This window comes from Aspergillus steynii (genome assembly GCF_002849105.1).
Source record: "Aspergillus steynii IBT 23096 chromosome Unknown P170scaffold_2, whole genome shotgun sequence".
NCBI lineage: Eukaryota > Fungi > Ascomycota > Eurotiomycetes > Eurotiales > Aspergillaceae > Aspergillus > Aspergillus steynii.
This window is the reverse complement of record NW_020194399.1, coordinates 3510320-3536356: the sequence shown is the minus strand read 5'-3', so window position 1 is coordinate 3536356 and position 26037 is coordinate 3510320. Positions and strand designations below refer to the sequence as shown.

The following is a 26037-nucleotide window of genomic DNA, read 5'->3' as shown; positions in this document are numbered from 1 at the left end:
CCGGCAGCATGACGCCAATCTGCATCGAGTGATAACAGCACAACTAAAGGGAACGACTGCAGAGTGCAGATGCCAATCGGCTGGCAGCGTCCCTTGCTTGCTTGTGGTCGGGGGATTATCCCCGACCGAGACCGAGTTCGCTCGCTAAACTCAGATAGTTAATTGCCTGGGCGAGGCCTCGGCATTGGTCGATTCCCAGGGCCTAAGCTACTACTGTAGTCTGTAGACTACTGTAGGTACGGCCCTACCGTCATCGGCTACACGGCATCTAGTTCCTTCTTAGCTTCGTATATGCCTCATACTACGGATATCATGTCATGTCATTTCATGATTAGATGATGATTCTAGAGCGACTCCGCCGTGACCTCGGGGAGTCAAAATTAGGGTCTGGTTCTGTAGGAACAATCGGGATATCCCCTCGGCAGGCATGTCGCGTCGGGCCTGAGCCTTACTCCGGACAAGGGAACGTCGGGAATCGGCACGTTTTGGCGCGCTTTCGCTCTTCCCTTTCCCATGGTTGGGATGACGCGAGATCGGGAACGATCCATGGTTACGGGCGACGGCCAGAATTTTCCAGGCCGTTCAGCTACGGAGAAACGGTGCCTTTGCTTTCTCCGACGGCAGAACCAGGGATACACTACGCGGTTTGGAACCGAAGTAAAACTTTTTTTTGTCTCTTCCTTTTTCGCTCCGGTAAGGTCAAAATTTTTTGAAGGGCAAAAAAAAAAAAAAAAAGATGAGACAAGTCTCAAACTTGTTCCGATGACGATCAGATATGTTGCCAAGAGAATAGAAGGGTAATAGTAGGCGTTCATCTCCGGGAAATGGTGTCCTGAATATTGGTCCGATTATTTGCATATGATTTGATTGATTGTCCTGGTCGTCTTATACAGCGAGTCGAAATGTCTGGATAGAGATTACGGAGGACACACACGGGGCACCTGGCTACAGAGTAGGTTCGCCTGCCTCGTCAGGAATGTCAATCCTGATGCTATTCCCCTGCATATCGTGAGGTCGACCACCGCATCATTTCACAATCAGGGTCCTGCAATAGTGCATCGTGCATACAACGCCTCTGTCCATCCCACTGCCAAGGGATCATCTACATGGATCATTTGTTTTCGTTTTTCCTTTTTTCGCCGTCGCGTTCCTGCTTCCCCGCATAATCGCAAATCTATCGGTTTCCATCCGCCATGCCTCCTTGCATTCTTGTCTTATTTCCCCTTCGATTCCCTCCGTGACGACCTTCGTCGAATGTTACGTGGCCGTTCTGGACACTCCAGTAATCCACCGCAGACACATCCCATCCCTGTCGTCGAATTCCGGCGGATATGATCTGATGCAATCTGCACCTGCATGCTCCTCCATGCCGAGAGCGATAGTCTAAAACCAAAGACAACAAACTACCGACCTGGAAGACATCCAGTCCAGCCAGCGAAGTGACCGCGACCGCGAAAACCCAAACAAACCGTCGATCGCCACGGTGTTTCGGTCGACGCTATTGCCGTCGCGTTGTAGATCGCTATCTCATGGCGCCGAAACGAGGCGATAACTTACTCTATTGAGTCCGATGCTCCGGGCCGGTTGTCTGTCAGTCTGCAGTGTTTGCGACCATCCTTGTTCGTTCGTCATTTACGTGCCCTGATCTACAGGATCCAGGCGAGGGAAAAGCTTCAAGCAAAGTCAAAAAAACGCTGTCCGTTTCATCTTCGGCTCCATAGCTAATCTCGCCATGCTGCAATGATGTCAGTTTGTCTAAGGGGGGGGGGGAAGATACCTCCGGGCTCTAGACTCGAAGCGACTGTTTGGAGGACCGATCAACCCATCGCCATTCGCATGCCTCCGCGAAGGGCAAAGTGCGTTGATCCTCAGGGGCTGTGTAGATGCCAAGACCCATCGAGCAGGTCCGGCATCAGCGTGGCATGGCATGAGGTATGGCATCATTTGTCGCAGTTAGACTCTGTTCCTGGTAGCCATCCGGTTTGGTAGATTCCATACCGTCTGTGTTTCCTGCTAACTGACTGGAGAAGGTAGACAAGTGTAACGGCCGAAGCGGAGGTAAACAGCCCATCAGCTTCACCGTGTTTTTGTAGTCCGGTAACGTCATCGCCCACTTCTTTTTAATTTTTAATTTTTTGCAGTAATTTTTTTTCTATGAATAGCTCATTCCGTTCTCCATCTTCTCCGTATGGGGTATCGGGGTTATCTGTCCCAGTCGAAGAGGGTATAGGAAACGAAGATACCTGCCAAGTGTCAGTCCCCAACCACCGCGAAACGGAACGGAGTATGCAGCCAGCGCAACGCAAATCCCCAGCCACAATCTACGACAGGCAAGATAGCTAGTGATACTGCGTAACTACGATAATCATGCCGATTAATTGAATCACGAAAAGGACCGCCAAGGCTGCGCATCGGCAAGGCGCGATTGTCGCGTCTTGGCGCTCGGTTTGGGAGATCGCAGGGGTGTCTATCATTGCGTGGGATTTCGCTTTCTGCCTGGACTAACGGCGTCGTCAGCAATGAGTCTGGGAGGGGGGGGCTTGCTACGGAGGAATTGAGGCGATATGATGCGGTGGTGGCTATTTTCAGAGATTAGGTAGGTGTCTGGACGTCTGCATCGTACCGTGCATCATCGATCTACAGACTACATGCTACGGATCCATGTACAAGAACCTACGGCTTATGGTCATGGTTTATGGTTCAGCAATCGACATCGCTAGACTTACCTCTTCTGCGTCTGAAATAAACTAGGTAGCCACGATAGAATAATTGTGCTAGAGAGGATCTACTATTCGTGCCAATCCAATACTCCGGCATATAATGTGGGATGGAGGACAAACAATGGGATTGCTTGGCACGGCACTGCCTCTTTTTCCACCCGGGATTGATGGTTTCTACTCATGCGGTCCATTGAGATCGTGTCGTTATATGGATGCCTGCGTTCTGCATTGTCTATTCTTATCCTATCCCGTAAGTATCTAGTCATTGTATTAGTCTGCCTGCCTGTCTGTTGGTTTACGTTTCCTTGCTACCTAGACTAGGTATCTACATATCTACATATCCACACACATCATCGGGATAGTACGAGGGGAAGGGGGATCCTAGAATCTCCAATGCATGCACCACCCCTCAATCTCCGTAACTACTCTGTAATTCCTCATCCATGATCTTGCATGCTACTTCCACCCCCTTTTTCCCCATCGTCTTCATCCCTTCCCACCGCCAAGCCATACCGTGCATTCCACCCGGATTATTGTCTTGGCGGAAAGCCAAACCGGCGCATGCGAACGAAGGGATGAGACCGGCTTGATCTGGGGTCATCTTGTGTTGTGTGTCTTGTGCTCTGTTCTGTGTTCGTTTTCTTGCAGATAGGACGAGAAGAGAAGAAAGGGATGGTTGATTGATCGATTGGTTGGGTGTTCGCCGTGAGGGCAACCCGCCTCGTCCGTTCCCCCCGGGTGTCACATCATGGATCATGGGTTGGTTCGATTTCACATATCCCGGGGAGGATCTACGGGTGCAGGGGGAGGAGAGTGGGCTGGGCTTGCTGGGCAGTTCTTTTTCTTTTTGGTTTTGGGTTAGGATGGGGATGATGGGGTCTTGGTATCGGATGATATATAGTCTATAGATACACCTATTGCGGAGTGAGCGGTTGATATCAATCCGTTGACCGAAGGAGATTAATCCAAGCATGGTTGGTCTTGGTATATGGTGCTATTTTCTTGGACTTATGTAGATTGACTCCGGAGTATATTCTTTTCCCCTGCGTAGAAACTTAAACGGTTGGATGGATGGAGGGCATTTACCTTTGACAAGACTCACAAGACGACAATCTTACTCTCTTAGCTAATCCCACCCTCCTCTCTCCTGACGATGCGACTCCGCCTCTTTGCATCCAAAAATGGATAAAGAGGGGAAAGGGGGGAGGGGGCTGATTACACGGCCTGATTTTAGGTCTGACGGGAACGACCTAGATCGGTGGATTTTGCTTCGTCCTGAGTTGAGATGGGTTATCCGGAACGCGATCACCAAGTCACTCGATGACTCGAACAAGCCGAGCCAAGCAATTCCGTGCGATGCGATCCCAATTCCAATGCCACGACTTTCCTTGGCAGTGAGACGATCGTCGGCGCGAGTGTCGGACAGACAGAAAGAAAAACCTTCTCCTCTCCGGGGCACACTATACGGAGCGGAGTGCCCTTGCCAATTGCGACGGACTCAAATATGGATGCACATAACTATGTCCATGCACGCATACATACCTCGTACTTGGCAATTCAGGGATGTATAGCTTCCTTGGCGGGGGTTTGGGTCGGATTGAGTTTGGATCGGAATGTATTGGGCTTGGTTGGAATGGAGATGATTTGGAATCGATTCGATGGTTTGTTTTTCGGTGTTTCGTTTCCGGTTGTGGGTCTGCTATTTTATCTGGCTGGGTTTGATGGATGGACGGGAGTTGGTTGGCTGGGAAGGTGGTGAATTGGACTGGGTCGTTTCGGTATACTAATTTTCTAGGGAGGTTGGTTAGCTTCGTGAGATGTATTCTCAGATGGAACGTTGGCGAGGTCATGATCGTATTCAGATGAGAATGAAGACGTTGTGTATATTCGATGTATAGTTGTACTTGAGATTCGAGCATCGTGAATTGAATATATATTTTATGTAAAGTTCAGCCATCCTATATCAAGACACGGCATGTTTTGCAGCTTGGGCGAGTTTGCCAAACATTGGAATTAGGATGACTTGATCTGAATCGGTTAGAGGACTTCATGTCAGTATCTGGATGTTGAACAAAATGAAGCCTATAGGATACAAGGCCATGCAGTAGTTGTTGATTCGGATAGGCCGTGCACCGACTCAATTGAACCTGATCAGTAACTGCAATGCGCTGGCATGGAGCTGGAGGGAGCTGGACCTGCAGAATCGGAGAGCACATCCATATGATCGCAACATGGAATATCTAAACACTCATCTTCAACTGGATGTCGACAAAGTGCAGAATACTGTTATCGAGGTTGCTCATAGTCAGGCCCGAGGTCTAAAGGAAGCCTGTCCTATGTCGAATATGAAAACGAGAATGACGGTACCGTTGAGAATATATTAATCCTGACATTGAACAGAAATTATGCTCCAGTGTGAGCATGCTATCTTCCCCGAAGACTGTCTGGAAGACAAGGCAGCCCACTATAGAGCAATGTACAGCCTGAGGCGATGGTTCTGTGCGTAATAAGGCCCGCCGGATGGCCCCGGTTCACATCGAATGGGTAATCGTAAGATATTTTTGGCATGATAGCATCATGAAGGTCACTGGGTAGATACCATGTAAGTCCTCCGAGAGAGTGGGCTTTCAGACTTGCTGGACATCCGAGGAACAAAGACGATCAGCTCATGGATAATTGTGTCATCAAGTTAAATATATTTTCATTCATTCATATCGAAAATACCTGCATACGCGCTGAACGGGTAATGTTATCTCACTTGATATCGCTCGAACGTGAAATCACCAACCGCAGAGGCTACCAGTAGCCTTTGGGATGCGATGAGACGAGCTGTAGATTATTCGACTAGAAAGTGATTCTAGAACCCACGGTGCAAGGCACCATAGACCCGGGCATCTGTTTCTCAATGGCGAACTTGGCCCTCCAGCCAGTGCAATGTCCCGGCAGCAGAACGGCAGGGTCAAGTTTCTTGAGGTCACGGACGGTGCTGGCCATCTGGCTGGCGTCGCTGGCGACAAGATGATAGCCTCCTACGACTGCATGCAGAGGCACCGAGCCTCCAAGGCTGTTGACGGCATGTCGGGAGCAGTTGACGACGCCGGCATGGCTACAGCCGGTGAACACGACGATACCTTTGTCTGGAATAGTTGTTAGACCACATGGAGTCAATCGTGGACATGGATAGGAGGCCTACCTTTGACATTGCACATGAGAAGACGCTCGTCGGCGATCACTTCGTCAGAGAACCAGCCGTTCTCCTTGTCGAAGCGCATTGCGGTTTTGAGGCCTGTTTCGTATGGGGTCTGACGGGGAATCTCCCCCGAGATCAAGAAGAAATCGTCGAGCACCGTGTGTGACTCGGCATGTTTCTGGACAACACCACCGGCTTCCTCAAGCTCTTCGAAGGTGGGATCCGCCTGAAGAGAGATGATGGTCTCGCCGATACTGAAGCCACGGTAGTCAGGGCGATCGGGATGGAGATCCACCAGCAGCTGGTCCGACCGACCTTCGGCTTTCTTAGCGTCCGTGATCATTTTGATGGCCTGGGTAAGACCGCCTACGAAAGTCAACTGATATGTCTTGGCAGTGTCGCGATGAGGTACAAACCGGAATGATCGCGATGCCAATGGGAGAGCTGCACCAGTTCCACGGCGGAGAGATTCGGTCGCAGGCGTCGTGCATTGCGACTCCAGACGTCGTTCTCCGGACCGGCATCGAACAGAACCGAGTGGCTTACATCGCCTTTGGTGGCAGTCTAGTGGGGTCAGCCATGCGTGTCTAGAAGGGATGGGACCGACGGACCACCAGGATGGAGAGGCCATGAGCCGAGCAGCAGATGTCCTCCATCTGAAGCTCCTTGGAAGCGTCACCACGGTCGGTGAGCGTATGGGGGGAATTCATGGCCAGGTGGCCCATCAGACCCGAGACCTGCACAGTGTCTGGCGGGGGAGGAGAGAGAGGATCCAGCTCATTGTCGACGATGACGATGGCTTCGAGGGAGTCGACCTCGACGAGATTCAGCGACATGATGTTCTTGATGGGGTGATGGGGTTGTCAGAGAGTAGAAGAGGCGAGGAGAGAAGGAGAAAGAGAGAAGGAAAGAGAGAGGAATGGATTAAATGGGAGGAGGCTGAGAGGTGGATGCCTCAGGCTGCTGTGCTTATGGGGACGAATAGTGGATATTCGGATTGAAGCCTTTCATTTCGCATCTTCAATCCGAGGGAGGAGGGAGGATGGGACGAATGCTGGACCTTGGATTGATATCGTGAGGGTTGGCAAAGGGAAGAAGACATACGGAAAACCCAAGAATCAGACGAAATGCGGGGGATGTCGATCCTCCAGAATTGGGTTGGTCCATCTTCAGCTGGACTTTCTTTCTCTCTCTCTTTCTTCTTTCCCTGCTACTTCTACGATTCCTGCTCTACTACTTATCATCCATTACGTTCCTACTGATCTCCTATCTATTCCGATCTCTACGGTCCACGGTCCATCGGTCATCCTCCGCCAAAATGCGCCTCCCCGGCCTCATTTCCCTCTGGCCTCTCCTTCTCCTCCTCAGCAATTCTCCTCTCGCCTCTGCCAAAATGAGCACTGCCTGTTTTAAAGTCGTCGCCGCCCTGGTCGGTCGACCGGGCGAACTCTTCCAGCAATTCCAGACGGAGATCTGCGATCGTGGCTGCCAGCCCACCGTTCCGCACTGGGATCTCTGGACGCGCAACAACACCTTCGTACCGGCCGTGCGGGCCATGATGAAGCGCGTGGACTCGCCGCGACAGGAGGAAGAGATGATGCAGCTGGGCGACGACGTGGCGGACATCATCAAGGGACGCTGCGGACCGATGCTTCAGGGGCGCGACATCTGCGCGGACGACGAGACGCTGGCGGAATTCGGCAACTGCTTCAAGAAGCAGTTCCTGCGGGCGTCGCTGAAGCATCTGCCTCGGCTGCTGCCCATGGCGTCGGACGAGGTGTGCAGCGAGCAACTGGCGTACTTGCAGACGGACGAACTGTGGCAGGAGATCATCCCAGGGAACATGCGCGAGTATGCGCAGGTGTGCCGGTCGCTGGGGATGGGGGTGCAGGAGGTCCATGAATTATAATCAATTACAATTGAACCATAAAGATATCAAATACTTCGTTGCAAATTGTCGGACATAAGATTGGCGTCGGAGAGTCCGCGGACTTTAACCGCCGAAATCCTTCGGGCGGATTTGCTCGTACGAACTTCTTTTCCACCATCTTCTTCTCTTCTACTTCTACTTCTACTTCTTCTACTTCTCAATTTCTTCTCCTCTCCTTCAACGTTGACTAAGTCCCTAATTTATTCTATCCTCACATCCCCTAATATGACCTCCTGAACAATGGCCTCCCTCTTCGCCTCCGGGCGCTCAGCTCGTCCTCTGCTGCGTCATCGACTCCACCATGCCTCACGGTCAGTGCATGGCCAATTTCAGCCTCTCGTGCCTCCCTCGCCCAGTTCGCTAGGCAAACCCGTCCCTGCGAAGACGTACACACGCACTCGCAAATGGCTGCGTCGCCTGGCATACCTCTCGCTGGCCACCGGCACCGTTTACACCGTCGACTCGCTCTTCTACGAACAGTGCGTGACCCGCACGGCGCGCACCTTCGCTCTCGGCCTCTTCGTCGCCGTCGACTACAAGATCAATTTCCGCCCCGACCCGCCCTTCGCCGAGTCCATTAATGCCCTGCACACGCGGAACGCCGAGCGACTGTCCGATCTCCTGCGGCTGAATGGCGGCCTGTATCTGAAGATGGGCCAGGCGCTGGCCATGCAGTCGGCCATCCTGCCGCCCGAGTTCCAGCGCATGTTCTCGCGCATGTTCGACGATGCGCCGCAGAATGACTGGAAGGACGTCGAGCGCGTCATTCGCGAGGACTTCGGTCGCTCCGCCGAGGAGGTCTTCGGCGTGTCGTTCGCCGGCGAGCCGGGAAAGGGCGTCATGGAGAAGCAGGCGCGTGCCAGCGCCAGCGTAGCTCAGGTGCATTGGGCCCGGCTGGCGGATGGTCGCGAGGTGGCAATCAAGATCCAGAAGCGGGAGATCGCGAAGCAGATCCAGTGGGATCTGTGGGCTTTCAAGTAGGTTTTACCCCAGTCTCGTTGTTCGAGTCATGCTGATTCCCGCCTAGGGTCGTCACCTGGATCTATAGCCGCATGTTCCAGATCCCCTTCTACTCCCTGGTCCCGTATGTCAGCGACCGTCTGTTCCTCGAAACCGACTTCGAGAACGAGGCCGACAACTCCGAGAACATGGCGCGGCTCGTCGCCGGCGAGTCCCGTCTGCGCGGCCGCGTCTACATCCCCAAGGTCTACCGCGAGCTGAGCTCCAAGCGCGTCATGACCGCCGAGTGGATCGAGGGCGTGCGCCTCTGGGACAAAGACGCCATCACCAGCTCCTGGCGCGGTGGATGGCGCGAAGGCAGCCCAGGTTGCCACGGCACTCCCCTAGACCCGCCCAACAACACCAAGACGAACACCTCAACCCGACAGTCTGTCTCATCTCGCAACCCCAACGCCGCCCAACTGAAGCCGGACCGCAACCACTGGCGCGGCTGGAACAACCGCGGCGGGCTAGGCCTGTCCCTGAAAGACGTAATGACCACCATGGTAGACCTATTCTCAGCACAGATGTTCCTCTGGGGCATCGTGCACTGCGACCCCCACCCCGGCAACATCTTCGTCCGGCGCAAGCCCTCCGGCCAAGCCGAGCTCGTCCTCATCGACCACGGCCTCTACATTCACATGAGCCCACACTTCCGGCACCAATACGCCCGCTTCTGGAAAGCCCTGCTGGCCTTCGACAACGCCACACTCCGCTCCGTCGCCGAAGACTGGGGCGTCACCAACGCCGACATGTTCGCGTCCGTCACCCTAATGCGCCCCTACCAGGGCGGCGAGCGCACCACACAGAAACACCTCGCGGGCCTTTCCAAGGTCGAGCGCCGCAAACGCCACTACGAGATGCAGCAGGCCGCGCGCAAGGGCATGCGCGAGATCCTCGGCGACGGCACCAAGTGGCCGCAGGAGCTGATCTTCATCGGGCGCAACCTGCGCATCGTCCAGGCCAACAACCAGTTCCTGGGCTCGCCCGTCAACCGCGTCAAGATCACGGGCACCTGGGCGTCGCGGGCCCTCGTCGAGTCGCCCGACCTGCCCGTGGGCGAGAAGGTGCGGAACCTCGGCCGCCACATGCTCTTCCGCGTGGTGCTGTTCACGAGCGATGTGTATTTCTGGTTCACGAAGGTGAAGCAGTTCCTGCATCTGGGTGGGGGCATGGAGGATGAGATCGAGAAGCAGATGCAGGGCATGGCGCGCGATATGGGGGTGGATTTGAATCAGAACGTTTTTGACGGGTAGCATTACTCTAGATCTATAGATATCGGACGATACCATTAGACGTGAAAAAATCTCTACTTTGATACCATATATACTTACTATCTTATACTGTACTAATTTCATCGCTACTACCTACCTACTTCATAAAACCTACACAAGTCTCTATAAAACAGAGGAATATCAAAGCAGTGTAAAGACCAGCATAACTATCAAAAGACTAAGAAAAAAGATATCTTCGCACTAACCTCAAATCTATCTACTTCCTAGCAACCAAAGAAACGCACTAAATCGATAGAATGGGAAACGGTAGATGGTAAATGGTAGATAGAAAAAACGACAATCTCAATCAAGCTCAAACCCACACCCCGAGCAAGATTGATGAAAAAAAGGAGAATTCCTCTTTTGAGCAAATCCATGAAACTCCATGCCAGAGCAATAATAATTTGACAACATTGATGATAGGATAACACATAGTATGAGAAAAAAAAAGATATGGAGGGAAAAAGGTGGATGGGAAAAGGGTGAAGTCAGCGAATGACCAACATTTTAGAATGGAAAGAAAGAGAGAAAGAGAGAGAAATCACTGCCGCCATGACTTTCCGCAGTTCAGACATGTGCAGAACAACGTCATCGGTTCATCAGCACTGCGCGTCTGTGCCTCCGTGTATGTGACCTTGCGCTGTCCGCACTTTCCGCACTGCAAGCTGGTACTGATGCTGCGTTCGGCCTGCGCCACCATCGCCTTGTCCATGTTCTCCTTCTGGATCCGGCGGTCCTTCTCGCGCTGCTCGTCCGACCGGAGCTCGTCGTGGGTCATCTTGACGAAGTGCTCGGGTGTCACCTCGCTGCTGAGCACTCGCACCCGCAGTGTCGGGTTGGATTTGTTCTTCAGGTTCTGGAAGAGGCTGCGAATCTTGGTGCGGTACTGCTCCTTGGTCTCCGGGCCGAAAGCCCCGTGCGCCGCCGCCTCGACGGCCACCGCCTTGGACAGGACGGCGCGCGGCGGCTCCGTCGAGTTCAGCGCCAGGCCGTCGTAGACCAGACCGATGCAGCTGTCCCGGATCTTGCTCCCCGTCTGGTTGACCTCCACCCCGTCGGCCTTCCACGAGCGGCGCTCCGGCGGCACGGACAGCTTGGACTTCTTGTCGGTTGGCGTCGAGGCGGCCGGTGAGGCGGTTCCGTTCGGCGTTGGGCGTGGCGATCCGCTCGACCGCTGGCTGGCGCCCGGCGACGCCCCGGCCTTCTGCTTGTTGACTTCGTTGCGCCACTTGGAGACGATCTCGCTGGATAGACGGGCGACTTCGGGCGACTTGTGCTGCTTGAACTTGTTGACGATGATACCCACGCGGGTGGAGCGCAGCAGATCCTCGGTCGCTTTCACACCCTTCTGCAGTTCCTTGAGCAGCGAGACGATGCTGGATGCGGGCTCGTTCGAGGTGGCCGCCTTCGTCAAGGCCTTGGCCTTGAGTTCGATTTCCTTTGCGTCCATAGCCATAGTGATACGGTGGGAGGTCGGAGTTGCGAGGTTATTGAACGATTGGACGGGAGAGGCTGCGAGAGCGCCTGTAGAAGAAAGAAAGAGACGTCATGGTTAGCGCAAAGAATATACCGAGTGATGCATAAAGAGATCTGCAACAAAGCGCATGGCAATAGGATTCCACAGTTCCAACACCTCGAAGACACAAATAAGCGCATCGACAAGCACTTAGCTAGACAGGTACCAGAGACAGATCCACGATCCCAGGAATAGCTGCCAGTTCTATGCGCATGGGTCTCTGCGGAAGCACGTGTATATCCTCGACCACGTATATAGATTCTCGAGTGCGAATCCAGAGCATCATCGGGCATTGCGCAACGCATATTCCCGATAAGACCTCCCCGGGAAGAGTCACAGCTAATGAAAGAGATGGATGGTGGGCAGAACGCAGGGAAGGAGGGGAGCGCGCACTCACTTCCTATAGGACTTTGAGAGCAACCAACGCGCGGGAGATGGTACGGGCGGGTCTGATAGGGATAAAAAGGGACACTGAGGACTCGAGACTCAGCAAGAGCGAAGGATCACGACGACAGACGGAGGTGGCGGAGGAGGGGGATGGAGAGAGGAAGATGGCGGAGAGAGACAGACGACGAACTGCGATTCTTCCTCTCCGCGCCAAGACCGAGTTGCCTGTTCGGGAATGGGCGGCGTGCCCTCTTTTTAAGGTCTCCACGCTCGTCCGCTTCTGCTGAACTCATCTCGCATTCATTATCGCCTCACGGGCGCAAATCCAAATCGCTAAACATCACTATATAAGCCCAAATGAACCCAGTCCAGACCTTTTCATTTCCACTCCGTCTCCAGGAATTGCTTCGTGATACCCCCGATCTTACCGTCATGCACGTCATGAAGTCGAACAAAAATTAATACTCCCATTCTCCTAATCCCAGCGGCCTCCATTCCTGCCCCGGATACGCCGTACTCGACATGATGATCTCCTCGTTGGACTCGTTCTCCGCTCTCACCGGCAACTCGACCGGCATATCTGTTCGATTGAGGACTCGAGCTTGGCCGCGTGTGGGGTGACACCCGCTCCTTTCTCGTCCTCGATCTCCGTTCTCGAATTCGTCCGCGGACGCGGCCCCGGGCGCATAAGCAGAGGTAGGTTTTTCGTCCCCGGACGAGAACGACCGGGGCGGTGGATGGCGCGCGACATCTTCATAGGAGGGGAGTTTGCCGTTGCCGGCATCGGGTCTACTCGTCGACAGGGGAAGGGGTTTCATATCCTGACTGTCCCTGCTAATGCTCCTGTTGAGCGCCCTCGTCTCCAGCTCGCGCTCGGCTTTTATGTGCGCCTGTCCCTGCGCCTGCAACCAGAGCAAGGTCCCGTCCTCCGCGTCCCTCTCCCCGTCACCGCCGTCGCCTTCCATCCCCGGAATACTCAGCTTCCATGGTCGCTCCTGATCGCCGATGCGACTGGTGCGTGGATTCGATCGGAACGTTCCCAGATGGTATGCGGGGTCGTTGGGATCGGTCCGCGGTATGACTCTTTCCTGCGGACGCGGAGCAAAAGCCTTGGGACTGCGAGAGCGCAGGTGCAAGTCTTGCGCGTAGCTGCGTGCCGGGCTGGGGCTGCGTCCGCGGGAGAGAGAGCTTTGGGGGCGCGAGGGTGGAGCGATACCGTTGTCCGGTGGAAGCTGGGGCGTCATGCAGCGGTAGAGGGACGGTTGGAGGGAGACCTGGGAGCTATTGTTGCTGGTGAAGCTGATGCTGTTGCTGAGACGGTGGATATGAGGGTTCGAATGGGAGTATGAGCGAGAGTGGGAGTGCGAGCCGGACTGCGAGTGAGAGTGAGAATAAGGGTATCCCTGGGCCAGAGGGGGGCTGTGGAAAGCCGCCGGAGGAGACACAGGACCACAGCCCCCATCGTGATTTAGCGAGACGGCATCTGGCGCGAAATAACCATCCGGCGGCGGCGGTTGGCCCTGGAAGCTACGGGGACGGGGGACGTTGAGATGATCATCTCTCCCCAGTAGATCTCGAGTGTGGGGAGTCGACGTCGGCAGATGCTCCATCGACTGGGGACGATCAGGCTTGTGCCGTCCGAACAGACGGCCCTAGAGAATTAGTCGTAGTCCGTAAGAGCAGCAAAGAAATGGCCCACTCACGAGGGGGTTTCTTTCTTTGGGCATTGTCAACTGCAGGCGTGGGAGAGACGACGGGCGAGAGCAGGAAGAAGGACGAGGCTCGCGGTCTCGATCGGCGACCAACCTGCAGGGGGCGAAGCGGCCAAGCGGCAGGGACAAGGAGGACCGATTGGGACGGCGAAAGAGCGAAGGGGGAGCGTCAGGCTCCTTCTCTTCGTCGTCCAACGACGAGACGGACGAGCGACGGTTCTTTGTGGTCGCGGCGGGTTTGCGGCGCAAAGTCGCGGGGTTCTTGGCGATCGCTGGCAAGGATGATGGCGCTGCCAGGGGTTTGCGTCGGATCTGACGATATTGTCGCCCTTTCAGGGGCTGAGATTCCCCATGGCCGGGGCCCTGGTCTTCGCTCAGGGCGGCTACGTCTATGTCTGGCCACAGGTGTATCTCCGACAGTCGTAGATTGCGTCGAATCCCCCGGAATGACTGGAAGCCCTACAAACAGCATGCCATTAGACAGACCCAGAGACAGAGAGAGAGAGACCCGTGAGAATCATGTCGCATTCCGAAAGTAAAGAAAGTAAAGAAAGTAAAGAAAGTAAAGAAAGGAAAAGAAACAACATGCACAATATGTTCAATTACAGTCACAGTCACAGTCGTGGTATCAATAAACATGAGGACAAACAACCCAAGCACATCAGACAAAAACACCGAAGCAGAGACAGGAAAAACACATCACGTATATACTCGAAACCGATCATCAACCACCGTAAGAGATTTTAAGGCTCTACCTTGTCGCCTCCTCCGCCCTTGAATTTACTGCGCCCCTTGGCAAACAGACTCTTGGCCGTCTTTCCGGCCTGTCCGCCCAGCACGCCCGCCGTGTGCAACAGGTCTTTGCCGCGCTGCTCGACCTGCTGCTTGTTCATCATCGCCCCCAGCGGCGCCGACGGTCGCCGGACGTGACCCGATCCTGAGGGCGACGGGTCCTGGTGACTACCGCTCGTTGCGAAAGTACCCAGGGAAGGCAGCTTGGGGAACTTGCCGCGGGAGCCAGCGAGCTTGGGTTCGCCCGTCGTCAGCTTAAAGCTTTGATCCACCACGTCCGTGTGCTCGGGATGAGCGTGCACGGTGACCTGGATCCAGTGGCTCAGCCCCGTATCGATGGTGCTGAACTGCTCGCGGGTTTCGTTGAATGCCTGCACCCGTTCGTCGGAGGTCGGCTTGCCCATGATCTCGCGGAATCCCAATGGAGTTGGCCCGGACGACGACGTCCGAGGTGGTGGAAAGGACACCGGAGGCTCAGCTGGAGCCTGATACTCATCCTCCATGTGCGTGGGGCCTCCCACCGTTTCAGCATCAACCACTTCGGGCAGTTGACGATCGGAGGTGATACTGCGGTTGTCAGGCAAGGTCGGGGTGATGATTGACAGCCTGGGTTTCTCTGGAGTTCGTTGCGGTGGCGATTGCGGTTGCTGATCCTCACGATCGGAGTGGTCGACCTCACGGGTCGCTGGAGGCGCGTCAGGCAGACTGCTGACCTCGGAAGCTCCAGGAAACTGCCCGGGCATCGGCTCTGGAGAGATGCTCTGCAAGACCGCGGGATGGACGATGTCGCTCGAGGATGAGGATGATTCCCACGAGAACTTCCGTTGTAGGGAATGCTCTCCATCCGGCCCCGGCTCCCGCGCACCCGGTGTGGCTGCAGACGGCTGCTGAGGGCTAAAGTAGTCTTGCGAGGGGTTTGCGGCAGCAACAGGCGGAGGGGCGGTTTTTTGCTCCTCGGGACTAGTATTCGGATTTTCGTTCCAGTACCGTTCGTACTCGCTGGGAATGAGACTCTCTTGTCGGCTTGTCTGCGGTCGAGAACTCTCGTGCGGCTCCGGTTCATCAGACGGGGTGTTCTCGCGACTCAGTGAGCGGATAATCTCCTTCCGGAGCCGGTCATTCTCCGTATCTTGCGGCGAATTGTCGGTGCTCATGGACGGCACGATGACCGGGATAGCAGCGGCCTCACTGGGAACCGGGGTCGAGCTGTTGCTGAGCTTGAGCGGCGCCGGCATTCCTTGCTCGTCCCGAGTCTGCTCTGGCGAGGTTGGCGAAGGGGACCGAAGCGCCTCGTGGATGTTGTGGGACATTTCGGCCAGGGCGGATGGTGGAGTTGCGTCGTTGTTGGTGATCGCGGGCTTCCTGGATGGGCTGTTGCCAGGACTGGGGATGCTCAAGTCTCGGCGGTGGCCAGGTTTGAACCCCCTGGGTGGTGTTGTATTTTCGGGCTCTTCGTTGATGGTTGGCGTCCTATTGTCACTCATAGTACGCTGACCGATAATCGGGCTGATCACCGACGTGCTATCACTGTTTGACCTCCCAACACTCTCAATAGTGGTGGTCGGTGTCTCTGGGACATCGAATGCCTGATGCACGACAGACCGGAACCCAAGAGACGGGTTGTGATGCAGCTGGTGTTCTTGTTGGGGTTGGCTCGTACCGTCCGTCGGGGCCCTGGGGTCAGAATCACCCATAAATGTCGTACCAAAGCTAGAGTGTTGGACATCTGGTAGACCACCGACAGGGGTGTCATTGCCTGATTGCGTTCCTGGATCCAACGACTGGTGGGCCTGGTGATCGCCATAAGTATCTATTCCTGGCAGAGAGCCCTGTGGCACGGAATCTGTCTGCGACGGACCCACACCGGCTGAATCGCCGGTCGCCAGACCAGACTCCGGAGCCTGTGCTCGTCCAGCCGTGTTTCCTCGAATGCGGTTATAGATCTCGGCGGGGCGAACAATCGGGACAGTCCGATCGGCCGAGCGACTGCGGCTGCTGTCGCCGGCCTCGTCAACACCTAGCGTTGCGACTTGGTCCATCGACCGTGATCGGTCCATCGAAGGTAGCGAATGCTGCGTGCGGTCGCGGTCTCTGGAAAGACCCCCTGAGATATCCGGGGTGCTCTGGTTCATATGCGTCGACTGCGGAAGCGGGGGAATCTCGTCCTCGTCGTCGTCATACTCGCCGTATTCATCGTCGCCCCAGTCGTTGCCATCGTAGGAGTACTTCTTGGCTTCTACCCAACGCTTGGTCTTTGATCGATTGACATTGGTCTTGAAGGAAAGGGGGGTTTCGCTGTCGCCACGTGGATAGGGCGACATCGGGCTGCTAGTATTCGAGCTAACGGGTTTATCAGCGGGGGAGGTTCTGAGGGAGTTCCCATGGAGTGTGGGTGTTATACGTACAGCTTGTTGAGCTCGGGCTCATAGGGGTTGAATGGGCGAGCCATGGGTGCAACGGACTGGGTGGGAAGAGCGTGGGATCATCAACAGGAACGGAGGTGTCAGATACGGATCGGCATATGAAACTGCCAAGAGGAGATGTAGAGAAAGAATGACAAGGGAGGATTAATTGCTCCAGAGGAGAGAGATTCCGAACAAGTCGAGCGTCGTAATGGCGCGCGCAGGAGGGAATCAGCAGTGTTTCACAGAGATGACGTGGGTGGACAGGGCGCGGTGGAAGAACAGCACCGGCTCAGCCACGGCAAAGGGCCGGGGGTCGTGACGTGTCGGGGGTGTGATTGGGAGAAAACCCTGCTCGGAGGACGCTGGAGGGAGTCTTGCGCAGAAGTCAATGAACCAGGAGCAGTTCCTTGAATAAGAGCAATAGAGTTCCTCCCCTGAAAGTATTGCGACTGCCTGGAGGCTGTGGCTGGGGCGGTGGCGGGTCTGTCACGTGGGCCGGCCTGTCTGCCTGTTTCGGCGGGCAGCGAATTCCCCCGGACAGAGAGTCGTCCGACCATTACGTTTCCAGCCTTTTTGCTCTTTTCTCTGATATGACATGCCGCTGTTGATCTCATCGTTCTAATTTCTCCCATCCCACTGACCTTGGCGCCACTCGTTCACCCTCTCCTCTCTTCCTTGTGCTCTCGATTCTGTTCGCCCCTCGACAACCGGACACGTCGCAGCTGCTTTGCCTCCTTATCGATTAGATCGATCCCCAGACGGAGCATAACCGCATAACTATTGAATACCTGGCACGCTGTCTGTCTCGTTGATTGGCCGCCCATATTGGTCACCGACTACGAACCAACATTCCTCCACATCCTTTTTGCGACCGTGCTGAGCAAACACAATGACCGGCCCGTCCATCCAAGATCGCACGGGCGAGTTCCACGCCATTCTGGGCCAGGCCCAGAAACGCATGGCGTCGTCGAAGGTGGGATCGCAGCGACAGAACCTGCTGTCGGAGACCCAGCGACGACAAGCCAACGGGTACGAGGACGGAAATGCCCCGGGCGGCAAGCGATCGCGGTCGGAGTTCGCCAGGAAGGCCGCTGAAATCGGGCGCGGGATTACGGCGACTACGGCGAAATTGCAGAGACTGGCAGAGCGTGAGTCGATAGACTGATGTCGTTATCTATCGGGCTGGCAGCTAACGTATTTCCCGTGCAGTGGCGAAGCGAAAGACCCTCTTCGACGACAAGCCCGTCGAGATTTCGGAATTGACCTACGTGATTAAACAAGACCTGGCAGCGCTGAACCAGCATATCGCGGGACTGCAGGCGCTTACGCTCGCGCAACATCCCAAGGCTGGTCGGTCGAAGGCGGACCAGGAGGGAGAACACAATGATAACGTATGTGGGCTGAGCAGAAGGACCCGGTCAACGCAGGTGGCTAACATGTTCGGTAACAGGTCGTGGTGATGCTGCAGGGCAAGCTGGCCGATGTAGGCGCCAACTTCAAAGAAGTGCTGGAGGTCCGCACCAAGAACATCCAAGCGTCGCGCTCGCGAACCGAGAACTTCGTCTCCTCCGTGTCCTCGAAGTCGCAGTCCGCACTGGACACGCAGCGGTCGGATTCTCCGCTGTACAACCCCTCGGGACGACGAACGCCGCAGCCGGGCGGCGCGTCTGATCTCTTGACCCTGGAGCCGTCGAACCCGTCGCCGCTGGGTCGTCCGTCCATGCACTCGGACCAGCAGCTGCTGGTGATGGAGGAGGCGCAGTCGAGTAACTCGTACATCCAGGCGCGAGGGGAAGCAATCGATGCCATCGAACGCACCATCAACGAACTCGGTGGGATCTTCGGTCAATTGGCGCAGATGGTCAGCGAGCAATCGGAGATGATCCAGCGGATAGACGCCAACACCGAAGATGTGGTCGACAACGTGCAGGGAGCGCAGCGTGAGTTAATGAAATACTGGGTGCGAGTATCGGGCAACCGGTGGTTGGTTGCCAAAATGTTTGGAGTTTTGATGGTATGTCTCCATGATCCCCCAATCATTACTATAAGCACCGATAACTGACTCGAACCAGATTTTCTTCCTTCTCTGGGTGTTGATCTCTGGATAGAAACACCCTTTCTTCTTCTTTTTGCTACCCCTAATGATGTATTAATATTGGCACGCATTCGTCACGCTGTGCTTGATGAATCATGCATACCACGCTTACAGCATTGCCTGTCGTTCTCACTTTTATGCTTTTGGCGTGGCTAGAGTTTCTTTTCTGCCTTCTCATGTTCAGTTTAGTTGTTACGGTACCTTATTCCTGGGTAAGGATTGTGAAGTAAATATGTGATTTCTTTTTTCGCTTCTTTTATAGATTACTCGTTTTTCTTATCCTCTTCAATTTTACAGGTTGCCTCCGCTTAAAATACAAATAAACACAGTAAATAGCTAGCTAGCATAGGGTATATATACGTAAATAGATCGAACCATAACGACCCAAATCAAACAACCATCCATCACCCATCTCCACTTGAAATGGAGAAGGGAGAAAATCACAAAAACGAGCCATCATCACAAAACTCACACCCCAAAACGACCGCCGAGCCATGCAACACCGGCACCTCATCACAGAAATGTGGAATCGCACCGCGCCGACAAATCTCCCTCTGCGCCGCCTCGAACCATATCCCCCCGAGACTCGGCAACGGGTAATCCCCATTCCCAGAACCTGAACCGCCACAGGCAAAGCTAAACCGCGCGCCCCGCGTCCCCGCCAGGGCTAGAAACTCGCCTAGATCGGCCCGCATCTTCCACATGAACTCGCGCCGACGGGTCCAGGTGGACGAGGACGAGGAGAGAGAGGACAAGGGCGGGGAGGACGAGGGGCTGGAGCGTGTGGAGAGGGACGAGGAGGAGGGCTTTCGTTTTGCAGGGGTGGTGGTGGTGGCGATGGCGGAGGGGGAGGAGTCGGCCGCGGCGGCGACGAAGAAGTCCATGAGGCGCTCGAGCGTGGAGGTGGTGAGGAGCAGGCCGAGCCAATTCTCTGTGGAGGTGTGGGGGATTTCGGGGGCCATGAGGCGCTGGACGGAGGTGCAGAGGAGGTGCATGCAGTGGTGGGTGGAGAGGAGGATGGAAGTGTTAGTGAAGGGGGGAGCTTGGAGGATGGATTGTTGCGAGAGGGGCTGGTTGGAGTCGAGGGCTGTGGCGTTGGTTTCGAGGAAGAAGACCAGGTAGGCCCTGTATTCGACATTATTAGTTTGGGGTTAGGGGGTTTGGAGTTGATTGATGACGTACATGGGGTAAAGGAGACGGGCTTGGAGAAGTCCGACCGCCCGACTGTAGACCACTTCCTTCTGGGTTTTAGAGGAGGACCAGAGCGGTTGAGCGAGCGCGTCGGTCTGTAGATGATGGCGAACGACGTACTCGGCGAGGTAGTAGGAGAGTCGGATGCAAGTTGTCCAGCACCGCGTGAGGTCCGCGAGGTATCCGAGAGTGTACTCGGGGAGATCGTCTCGCATGCCGTTGTCGATGCCGGAGTATTGCGGTGGCGGAGGAGGGAAGAGGACCGAGATGAAGGAGAGATCGTCGCCGGGCGAATCGATCAATTCGTCGTATTCCAGGTCCTCGGAGAACTGGAGTTGGCGTCTGCGACGACGCAGATATTCCTGGGCGATGGCGGATTCATTGCGATAGATGCGCCGATGGAGCAGGCGACAGGTCAGGATGAGCGAGTAGATGTCGAAGAGATCGCATTCCGCGAGGATCTGGACCAGAACGCTGGTCGGCAGTCGTTTCCAGAGGGGATCATTGCGCTGGGGAGAGGTTCTGAGGAGCGTTAGCAGCGAGGAAAAAAAAAAAAAAAAAAAAAAAGAATGAGAGAATGAGATTGACGGGGAAACGTACATTGTTGGCTTTCGCTGGCGCGAAACCGAACTTCGGGCTCTATGAATAATATGGCGGAAGCGATGAACGACGGGAGGACTCATGGTTTGAATGTCTCGCCGACATGGCGATTGCTGACAGACTTAAAAGGAGGCAGGCGAGCCATAAAGAACGAACGCCGGCGGCCTTAACAGCGAGAGTTTATATAAATCGGACGGTGGCTGAGGAAGACTTTGGTTGGTTGCCTTAAGGCTGAGGGCTGGGAAATTCGTTGGTTCTGCGGAAGATGGTGCGTGATACGAGAAAACGAGAATAGAACCAAATCCTGGAGCCGTCAGACCGAATCACAGCCCTTTGGGGCGCAATTGTGGATTGGCTAATCAGACTGAAACAGCCTGACCGTGGGAATCGGCCCAACGATGGAGTCGCGTGCGATGGAGCTTAAGGCTGAGGCCTCGCCCAGGAACGGCGGACATCATCGCATGTCAATCCTCGAAATTAAATTGCCCATCTGGATTCTTGATAATGCGGAGAAGAATCAAGAAACCGGCCCTGTTCCACGAATGACGTCGATAGGGGCGACGCTGGACACATCCCGATCTATAAAGACGCCGTGCTATTGAACGCTTGCAGGTTTTCATGAAAGGAGTTGCTTGGCTCTGACAGCCCGCCGGCCCACAGCTGGAGGCAGCAGTTACTCCATACGGCGCAGAAAGTCTGGAACAGGCACAATTTTGATGTGTCCAGTTGATCTGGGATTTCGTTTTTCCCTACCCCAAAGCCTCGCTATTGGTAAACTGCCGCAGCAGATCGTCCCACTCTTCCCAATTCATTGGGCTGAGTTCAAGATCGTCCATGTCGCCCCCGAAGTCAACCTCCTGACTGACATCCAATGGCACCTCCAATGGCACTTCGGGGGCTGGTTGGCTCCCCTGAACCACTTCTGGTGCGGCAGTGGTTGACTGAGAAGTCGCGATCCCTGATTCATGAGCTGCTTCTTGTGCCTTCGTCCCTACAGACAGCGTCGAGATAATCCACGGACGGGGTAACAATGGCTTGTTCTGGCGAGCGCGCTCCTCGGTATTTGCATTCCAAGCCTTCACAAGGAGTCTTCGCATTGCAATATAGAGCGGATTTTTCGGTCGGTTCTTCATCTGCCAGTAGTGGTGGCGGTATATCTCGTCGAGGAGGCGCCAGGCTCTTCCGGTTTCCTGGTCGTTTACGCGATGTCCCAGTTCGTATAGCATGTGTATACAGGCATCCCACGGAACATGGTTTTCTACATGCCATGCGTATCGCTGAATGACGGTACTTGTTTGCGCCGCGACAGAATTCTCCACCATCTGCAGGCAGATGGAAAACATGTAGTCTCGCTCCTTCTGGTCGATGCTCTCTCCGCTGCTATACTGACGAGGATGATGTGCCGCGAGTCTCATGTGGCAAATGATGGTTTGGATCACAATAGATGTAATAAGATGCAACGGTATGGACCTATCGCAATCCTGGAGAAATTTGGACTCCAGCGCGCCGCTGAGCTCATTGATCGCTTCGTCCTTTGTCGCGAGCGAAAGCGAAGGCGAGCTCAGAAACCCCCAAATCCCATTGGAAAACACGTTCACCTTGGACCAGCGCTCCAGCCATTCTCCGAATTCATTCCGCACCAGGCAGAATATCATCTCGGTAGCGCCGTCGTGCTCGCGAGGGCTCTCCGTCATGCGAGGGTCCAGGTCGCTGTCGTTCACATTGGAGGGGCGTCGCACGTCAGCCCTCATCAGAGAGGTTTGCGACGTGATACCGGAACTCTGGGCAGTGGTAGCATCCAAGATTATTAGCTGGAGCCACAAACGACGTCGCATCTCGGTGTCGAATACGGATAGACCGTGTTGGGAGCCGTCCCGGTGGAGACCGATCCGCTGGGCCATTCGCACTGCCACACCACACAGAGACCAGACAGAGTCGGAGTCGGAAAAGGCACGCATGGAAAGCTTTGTCTATGTGAGCATAGTGTCGCCGGAACGCTAGGTGAGACATACCAGAAATAGTAGAAAAGCTTGCAGCACCACTATGCTCGAAGTCCGTAGGACCCCTGCTTTCGCCAGCGCAAGCTGAGCACCCCGTCGGTATCGCGCAAGGAGGACTGTTTTCTCCTCTCCAAAAGAATCTTGAACTTCTTTGTCGCTCAAGGATACCACAGCGAGACAATAGATGCAGAACATCAATGCCTCAAACTCCTTTGATATCCCGGCCAAATCGCTAGTGGCCTCGAGTATCTGCTGCTGAGCGGTCTGGGTATGCAAAAGTTTGATGAGCGGATTCACATTCTGGAGGAAAGTCTGCCAGAGCTTGAATATGTGCAATGGGCTCGGATGTAGTGAGGTTAGACTTTTTTTCTGGGATGGGTCCAACAGCATGGAGACTTCGTCATGTACGTCTTCGAAAGAGGACATGGAGTCATTCTCCGACATTTCTTCTGCTCTGGGGAGCTTCGGATGGTCAGAATACTCTTATAGAAGCCAAGCAGTAGGGTCAATCAAACCTCATTTCGAACACTCGTCCAAACATTACTATCTCCCGGTTAGCGATTTATGTCCAATTCTCGATGCTGCACGATTAAAGGGCGAGCTCACTTATCCATGTAGACGGACCTGCCGCCCCCTGCAATCAACACCCCGGGCTCAGCCCGCGAAATCGCCGAAGTCCTATCTTGCACAGGCACGGGGGATACCACGGGCCCTGCAGGACGCGACGCGGGACTCGGGCGAGCAAAGTCATGCGCACTGCCGGAGGGCGGCCGTTTGCGACGACGCGAAGGGAGATGAGCCCGGTAAACACACTCAGAACCGCGTTTAACGCAGGTCGAGCAGGGATAGTTGCGATCGCATTTGACCTTTCTGGTTGCGCACGCAACGCAGGAGGGCGTTTTAGACGGATTCTCGATGTCCGTCGGGCCTTGCCGAGGCGTCGCGCGACCGGAGAGATCTGCCATCTGGGGCAGATTTAATTGCAATACTTCTAGACTAGTCGCCGGGTGGAAGCTGTCATTTTTGATTAGGGTGTGCCACGTGGATGGATTGGCGAAAGGTGAGAAATCTGCATGGGTTGTTGTGATGGAAGTTGAAGAATGTGGAGATGAGGTGGTTGGCCGGAGTTAGCGGAGAAACTAGAGCAGGTACAAAAGAGCTGTGCAACTACGAAGGCAGGATGGCCCCAACCTCGGAATATTCCGATGAAAGGAAGTCTTGAATTCCACTAGGGACAGAATGCTAAGAAATACAGGTTGTTTCAAGCTTCCACAGTTGCCGATTTCACATCATCACCCATTGCTCAACACAGTGCCGTAGTATCTACAGCTCACAGTCGAGTCAGTCCTCACCCGCATCCGTTCGAGAATCTCTAGTATGCGAAGAAACCATTTGAAAATCAAGCTGACCGAGTTCAAGGCTGGGGGTAGATAGGCTGCTGGCCAGTGTTGAATCCAGCCATAGGGATAGGGTATTCGTCTCGGATGTCCTCCCAGTGCTCCACGGTGCCTTCGAACATGCTGTTGGAAGCGATCATCCGAGTGCGGGCCTCCTGGGCACGAATTGCTCTGATTCCAATCGCACGACGAAGGTGCCGAACAATTCCTCCGAAGAAACTTTCCGCCGCCTTGAGGTCTTCGAAGTTCTGGATTGTATGGAAGTTCTGAATGTCGACGGCATGTCTATGAAGAGGGTCTCAGTGCCTCACATCTCAGCAGGGTATAAGTCGACATGGTCCACTTACAAAGTCCTGCGCACCGCATCATACTTGTATTCATAATCCACTGCGTAGTACGCAAGTCTGTACTTGAAAAAAATACTGATCAAACATCGCTTAGCAGGATGAAGCCGTCACAAGCCGGAAAGGATACATACCCAATCAATGAATAGAGCTCATTCTCAAGACCAGGGATTTCGGCCTCGGTCAGGAAGTCGAATGCATCATCGAGGCCCATCAGGGGATACTCCTCCATCACATACAGATGCAGGTATCCCTCGGGGTTCTCCCAGTACTTATCCTGTTTGATCTTTGCAGAGGTGATGACAACAGGGGTACGGCCAGTATCAACCAGCTCTCTGAAGGTGTTCACCTCGTAATCGAAAGCATCGCTGGCACGGTCCATCAGAGCTTCTCTCTCAAGGACAGCCTTCTCATCTTCAGGGTCAACGGTAGAGTTCTTGCTGCATCTGAGAGTTAGTTCTATCACGCGAATGCATCAGCCATGTCAAGGTTCTCTCACAGGAGTCTAATGTTGATAAAGACATTTTTCCCGAGGAGGATGTCGCGCGCTTTCATAAGGCCCTGGCGCTCGCCATAGCCGTTGTCGGGCTTCTCCCAGAGGATGCCAGTGAAGAGATATCTGAAGAAACCCCACTCGATGTCTTGTCCGATCTTCTGGTGCATGAGGCTGCCAAGGGGGAAGTCTCTGCCATATGCGCCACCCACTTCAGGTTCACTCATAATGGTTGAGTAGAAACCCAGAAGCTGGGAGTGGATGAGGTCTTTATGTGTGCTTTCCACCTGAAGGGGATACAACGTTTTGTTAAGAAAGGGAGAAGGGAAAAGGATGGGGGTTGAAGGAAGAGAGAGAAAGAAAGGAGATGTGCGAGAGACAGATAATGTCTGTGCCAAAAGTTGCGTTTCCGTCACTACAAGACTTCTGCTCCGTGAATTTCAGATCATAGTATGGGCGAGATACGTCATCATGGGCATCGATATTCACCGTTACTTTCGCTCTTTGGGTATCTTTGATGTGGCTGGGCCATTTACTGAGGGTGATAGAATGATCCTGATATACTATCATGTTTGTAAGAGCTAAAGGCACATGGTATATGAGTTGTATAGACTGGATTAGTATAACTGAAGTGACGGGGGAGTGAGATGACTTCTAAATGGGCACATCTATACAGGCGAGGCGGGGGCGGGGCAGGTAAACAAACGCCACCCAATCTCTGGCCAACATGAAAGAAACAACTTATAAATAGTACACTCCGAGGGGAACTAGACGTTTGGTCCACCGTTGAATGCCTCGTGAATACAGGACAGTAATGTGATTGCTAGGACAAGCTGGAGATTCGTATATTGTGAATTAATCGGGGTCACATCCAGCAAATAGGAACAAAGAAACAGTTCTGCTCTGTGATAGTAAAAGAAAACATAATGATGTATGTGCGAGAGGTCTTGTGCGTTGTCAAGTGCTATACTCGCTTCCTTTAGGGTAAACCC

The 26037-nt window shown here is 54.4% G+C and overlaps 11 protein-coding genes across 11 annotated transcripts; 4 read left to right on the top strand and 7 right to left on the bottom strand.

Moving 5' to 3' along the window:
• Positions 1–994: 994 nt before the first annotated feature.
• Positions 995–1772, bottom strand: P170DRAFT_107298 (uncharacterized protein). Its single transcript, XM_024842303.1, has 2 exons — positions 1558–1772; positions 995–1498 (listed from the first exon to the last, which is right to left on the bottom strand). The coding sequence occupies exons 1-2, from the start codon at positions 1630–1632 to the stop codon at positions 1175–1177; spliced, it is 399 nt and encodes a 132-aa protein (XP_024707914.1). The 5' UTR covers positions 1633–1772; the 3' UTR covers positions 995–1174.
• A 3658-nt stretch (positions 1773–5430) lies between these two features.
• P170DRAFT_453930 (MBL fold metallo-hydrolase) lies at positions 5431–6975 on the bottom strand. The gene is made up of 4 exons (XM_024851399.1): positions 6522–6975; positions 6327–6474; positions 5914–6276; positions 5431–5857 (listed from the first exon to the last, which is right to left on the bottom strand). Exons 1-4 carry the CDS (start codon positions 6744–6746, stop codon positions 5565–5567), a joined length of 1029 nt encoding a protein of 342 aa, XP_024707913.1. The 5' UTR covers positions 6747–6975; the 3' UTR covers positions 5431–5564.
• Positions 6976–7015: 40 nt separating this feature from the next.
• Positions 7016–7835, top strand: P170DRAFT_434323 (uncharacterized protein). Its single transcript, XM_024848689.1, has one exon. It carries the CDS (start codon positions 7229–7231, stop codon positions 7817–7819), a length of 591 nt encoding a protein of 196 aa, XP_024707912.1. The 5' UTR covers positions 7016–7228; the 3' UTR covers positions 7820–7835.
• Positions 7836–7967: 132 nt separating this feature from the next.
• P170DRAFT_378554 (ABC1 kinase family protein) lies at positions 7968–10158 on the top strand. The gene is made up of 2 exons (XM_024845452.1): positions 7968–8817; positions 8868–10158. The coding sequence occupies exons 1-2, from the start codon at positions 8081–8083 to the stop codon at positions 10093–10095; spliced, it is 1965 nt and encodes a 654-aa protein (XP_024707911.1). The 5' UTR covers positions 7968–8080; the 3' UTR covers positions 10096–10158.
• A 496-nt stretch (positions 10159–10654) lies between these two features.
• On the bottom strand, positions 10655–11569 carry P170DRAFT_349661 (transcription elongation factor DST1; the record flags this gene model as incomplete). Its single annotated transcript, XM_024843754.1, has 1 exon — positions 10655–11569. The coding sequence occupies one exon, from the start codon at positions 11567–11569 to the stop codon at positions 10655–10657; it is 915 nt and encodes a 304-aa protein (XP_024707910.1).
• A 133-nt stretch (positions 11570–11702) lies between these two features.
• On the top strand, positions 11703–12389 carry P170DRAFT_107061 (uncharacterized protein). Its single transcript, XM_024842300.1, has one exon. The coding sequence runs from the start codon at positions 11836–11838 to the stop codon at positions 12301–12303; it is 468 nt and encodes a 155-aa protein (XP_024707909.1). The 5' UTR covers positions 11703–11835; the 3' UTR covers positions 12304–12389.
• Positions 12390–14228: 1839 nt separating this feature from the next.
• On the bottom strand, positions 14229–17066 carry P170DRAFT_107093 (uncharacterized protein). The gene is made up of 2 exons (XM_024842301.1): positions 16926–17066; positions 14229–16860 (listed from the first exon to the last, which is right to left on the bottom strand). The coding sequence occupies exons 1-2, from the start codon at positions 16967–16969 to the stop codon at positions 14472–14474; spliced, it is 2433 nt and encodes an 810-aa protein (XP_024707908.1). The 5' UTR covers positions 16970–17066; the 3' UTR covers positions 14229–14471.
• A 265-nt stretch (positions 17067–17331) lies between these two features.
• On the top strand, positions 17332–19217 carry P170DRAFT_434317 (t-SNARE syntaxin). Its single transcript, XM_024848688.1, has 4 exons — positions 17332–18073; positions 18135–18316; positions 18376–18939; positions 18998–19217. The coding sequence occupies exons 1-4, from the start codon at positions 17815–17817 to the stop codon at positions 19031–19033; spliced, it is 1041 nt and encodes a 346-aa protein (XP_024707907.1). The 5' UTR covers positions 17332–17814; the 3' UTR covers positions 19034–19217.
• On the bottom strand, positions 19041–20960 carry P170DRAFT_107212 (uncharacterized protein). Its single transcript, XM_024842302.1, has 3 exons — positions 20812–20960; positions 20203–20733; positions 19041–20145 (listed from the first exon to the last, which is right to left on the bottom strand). Exons 1-3 carry the CDS (start codon positions 20892–20894, stop codon positions 19461–19463), a joined length of 1299 nt encoding a protein of 432 aa, XP_024707906.1. The 5' UTR covers positions 20895–20960; the 3' UTR covers positions 19041–19460.
• Positions 20961–21560: 600 nt separating this feature from the next.
• On the bottom strand, positions 21561–23776 carry P170DRAFT_444556 (Zn(II)2Cys6 transcription factor; the record flags this gene model as incomplete). Its single annotated transcript, XM_024850641.1, has 4 exons — positions 21561–22775; positions 22824–23273; positions 23327–23354; positions 23418–23776. The coding sequence occupies 4 exons, from the start codon at positions 23774–23776 to the stop codon at positions 21561–21563; spliced, it is 2052 nt and encodes a 683-aa protein (XP_024707905.1).
• A 449-nt stretch (positions 23777–24225) lies between these two features.
• On the bottom strand, positions 24226–25272 carry P170DRAFT_423452 (uncharacterized protein; the record flags this gene model as incomplete). The annotated part of the gene is made up of 4 exons (XM_024847508.1): positions 24226–24493; positions 24556–24612; positions 24687–24998; positions 25052–25272. 4 exons carry the CDS (start codon positions 25270–25272, stop codon positions 24226–24228), a joined length of 858 nt encoding a protein of 285 aa, XP_024707904.1.
• Between the last annotated feature and the right edge of the window lie 765 nt (positions 25273–26037).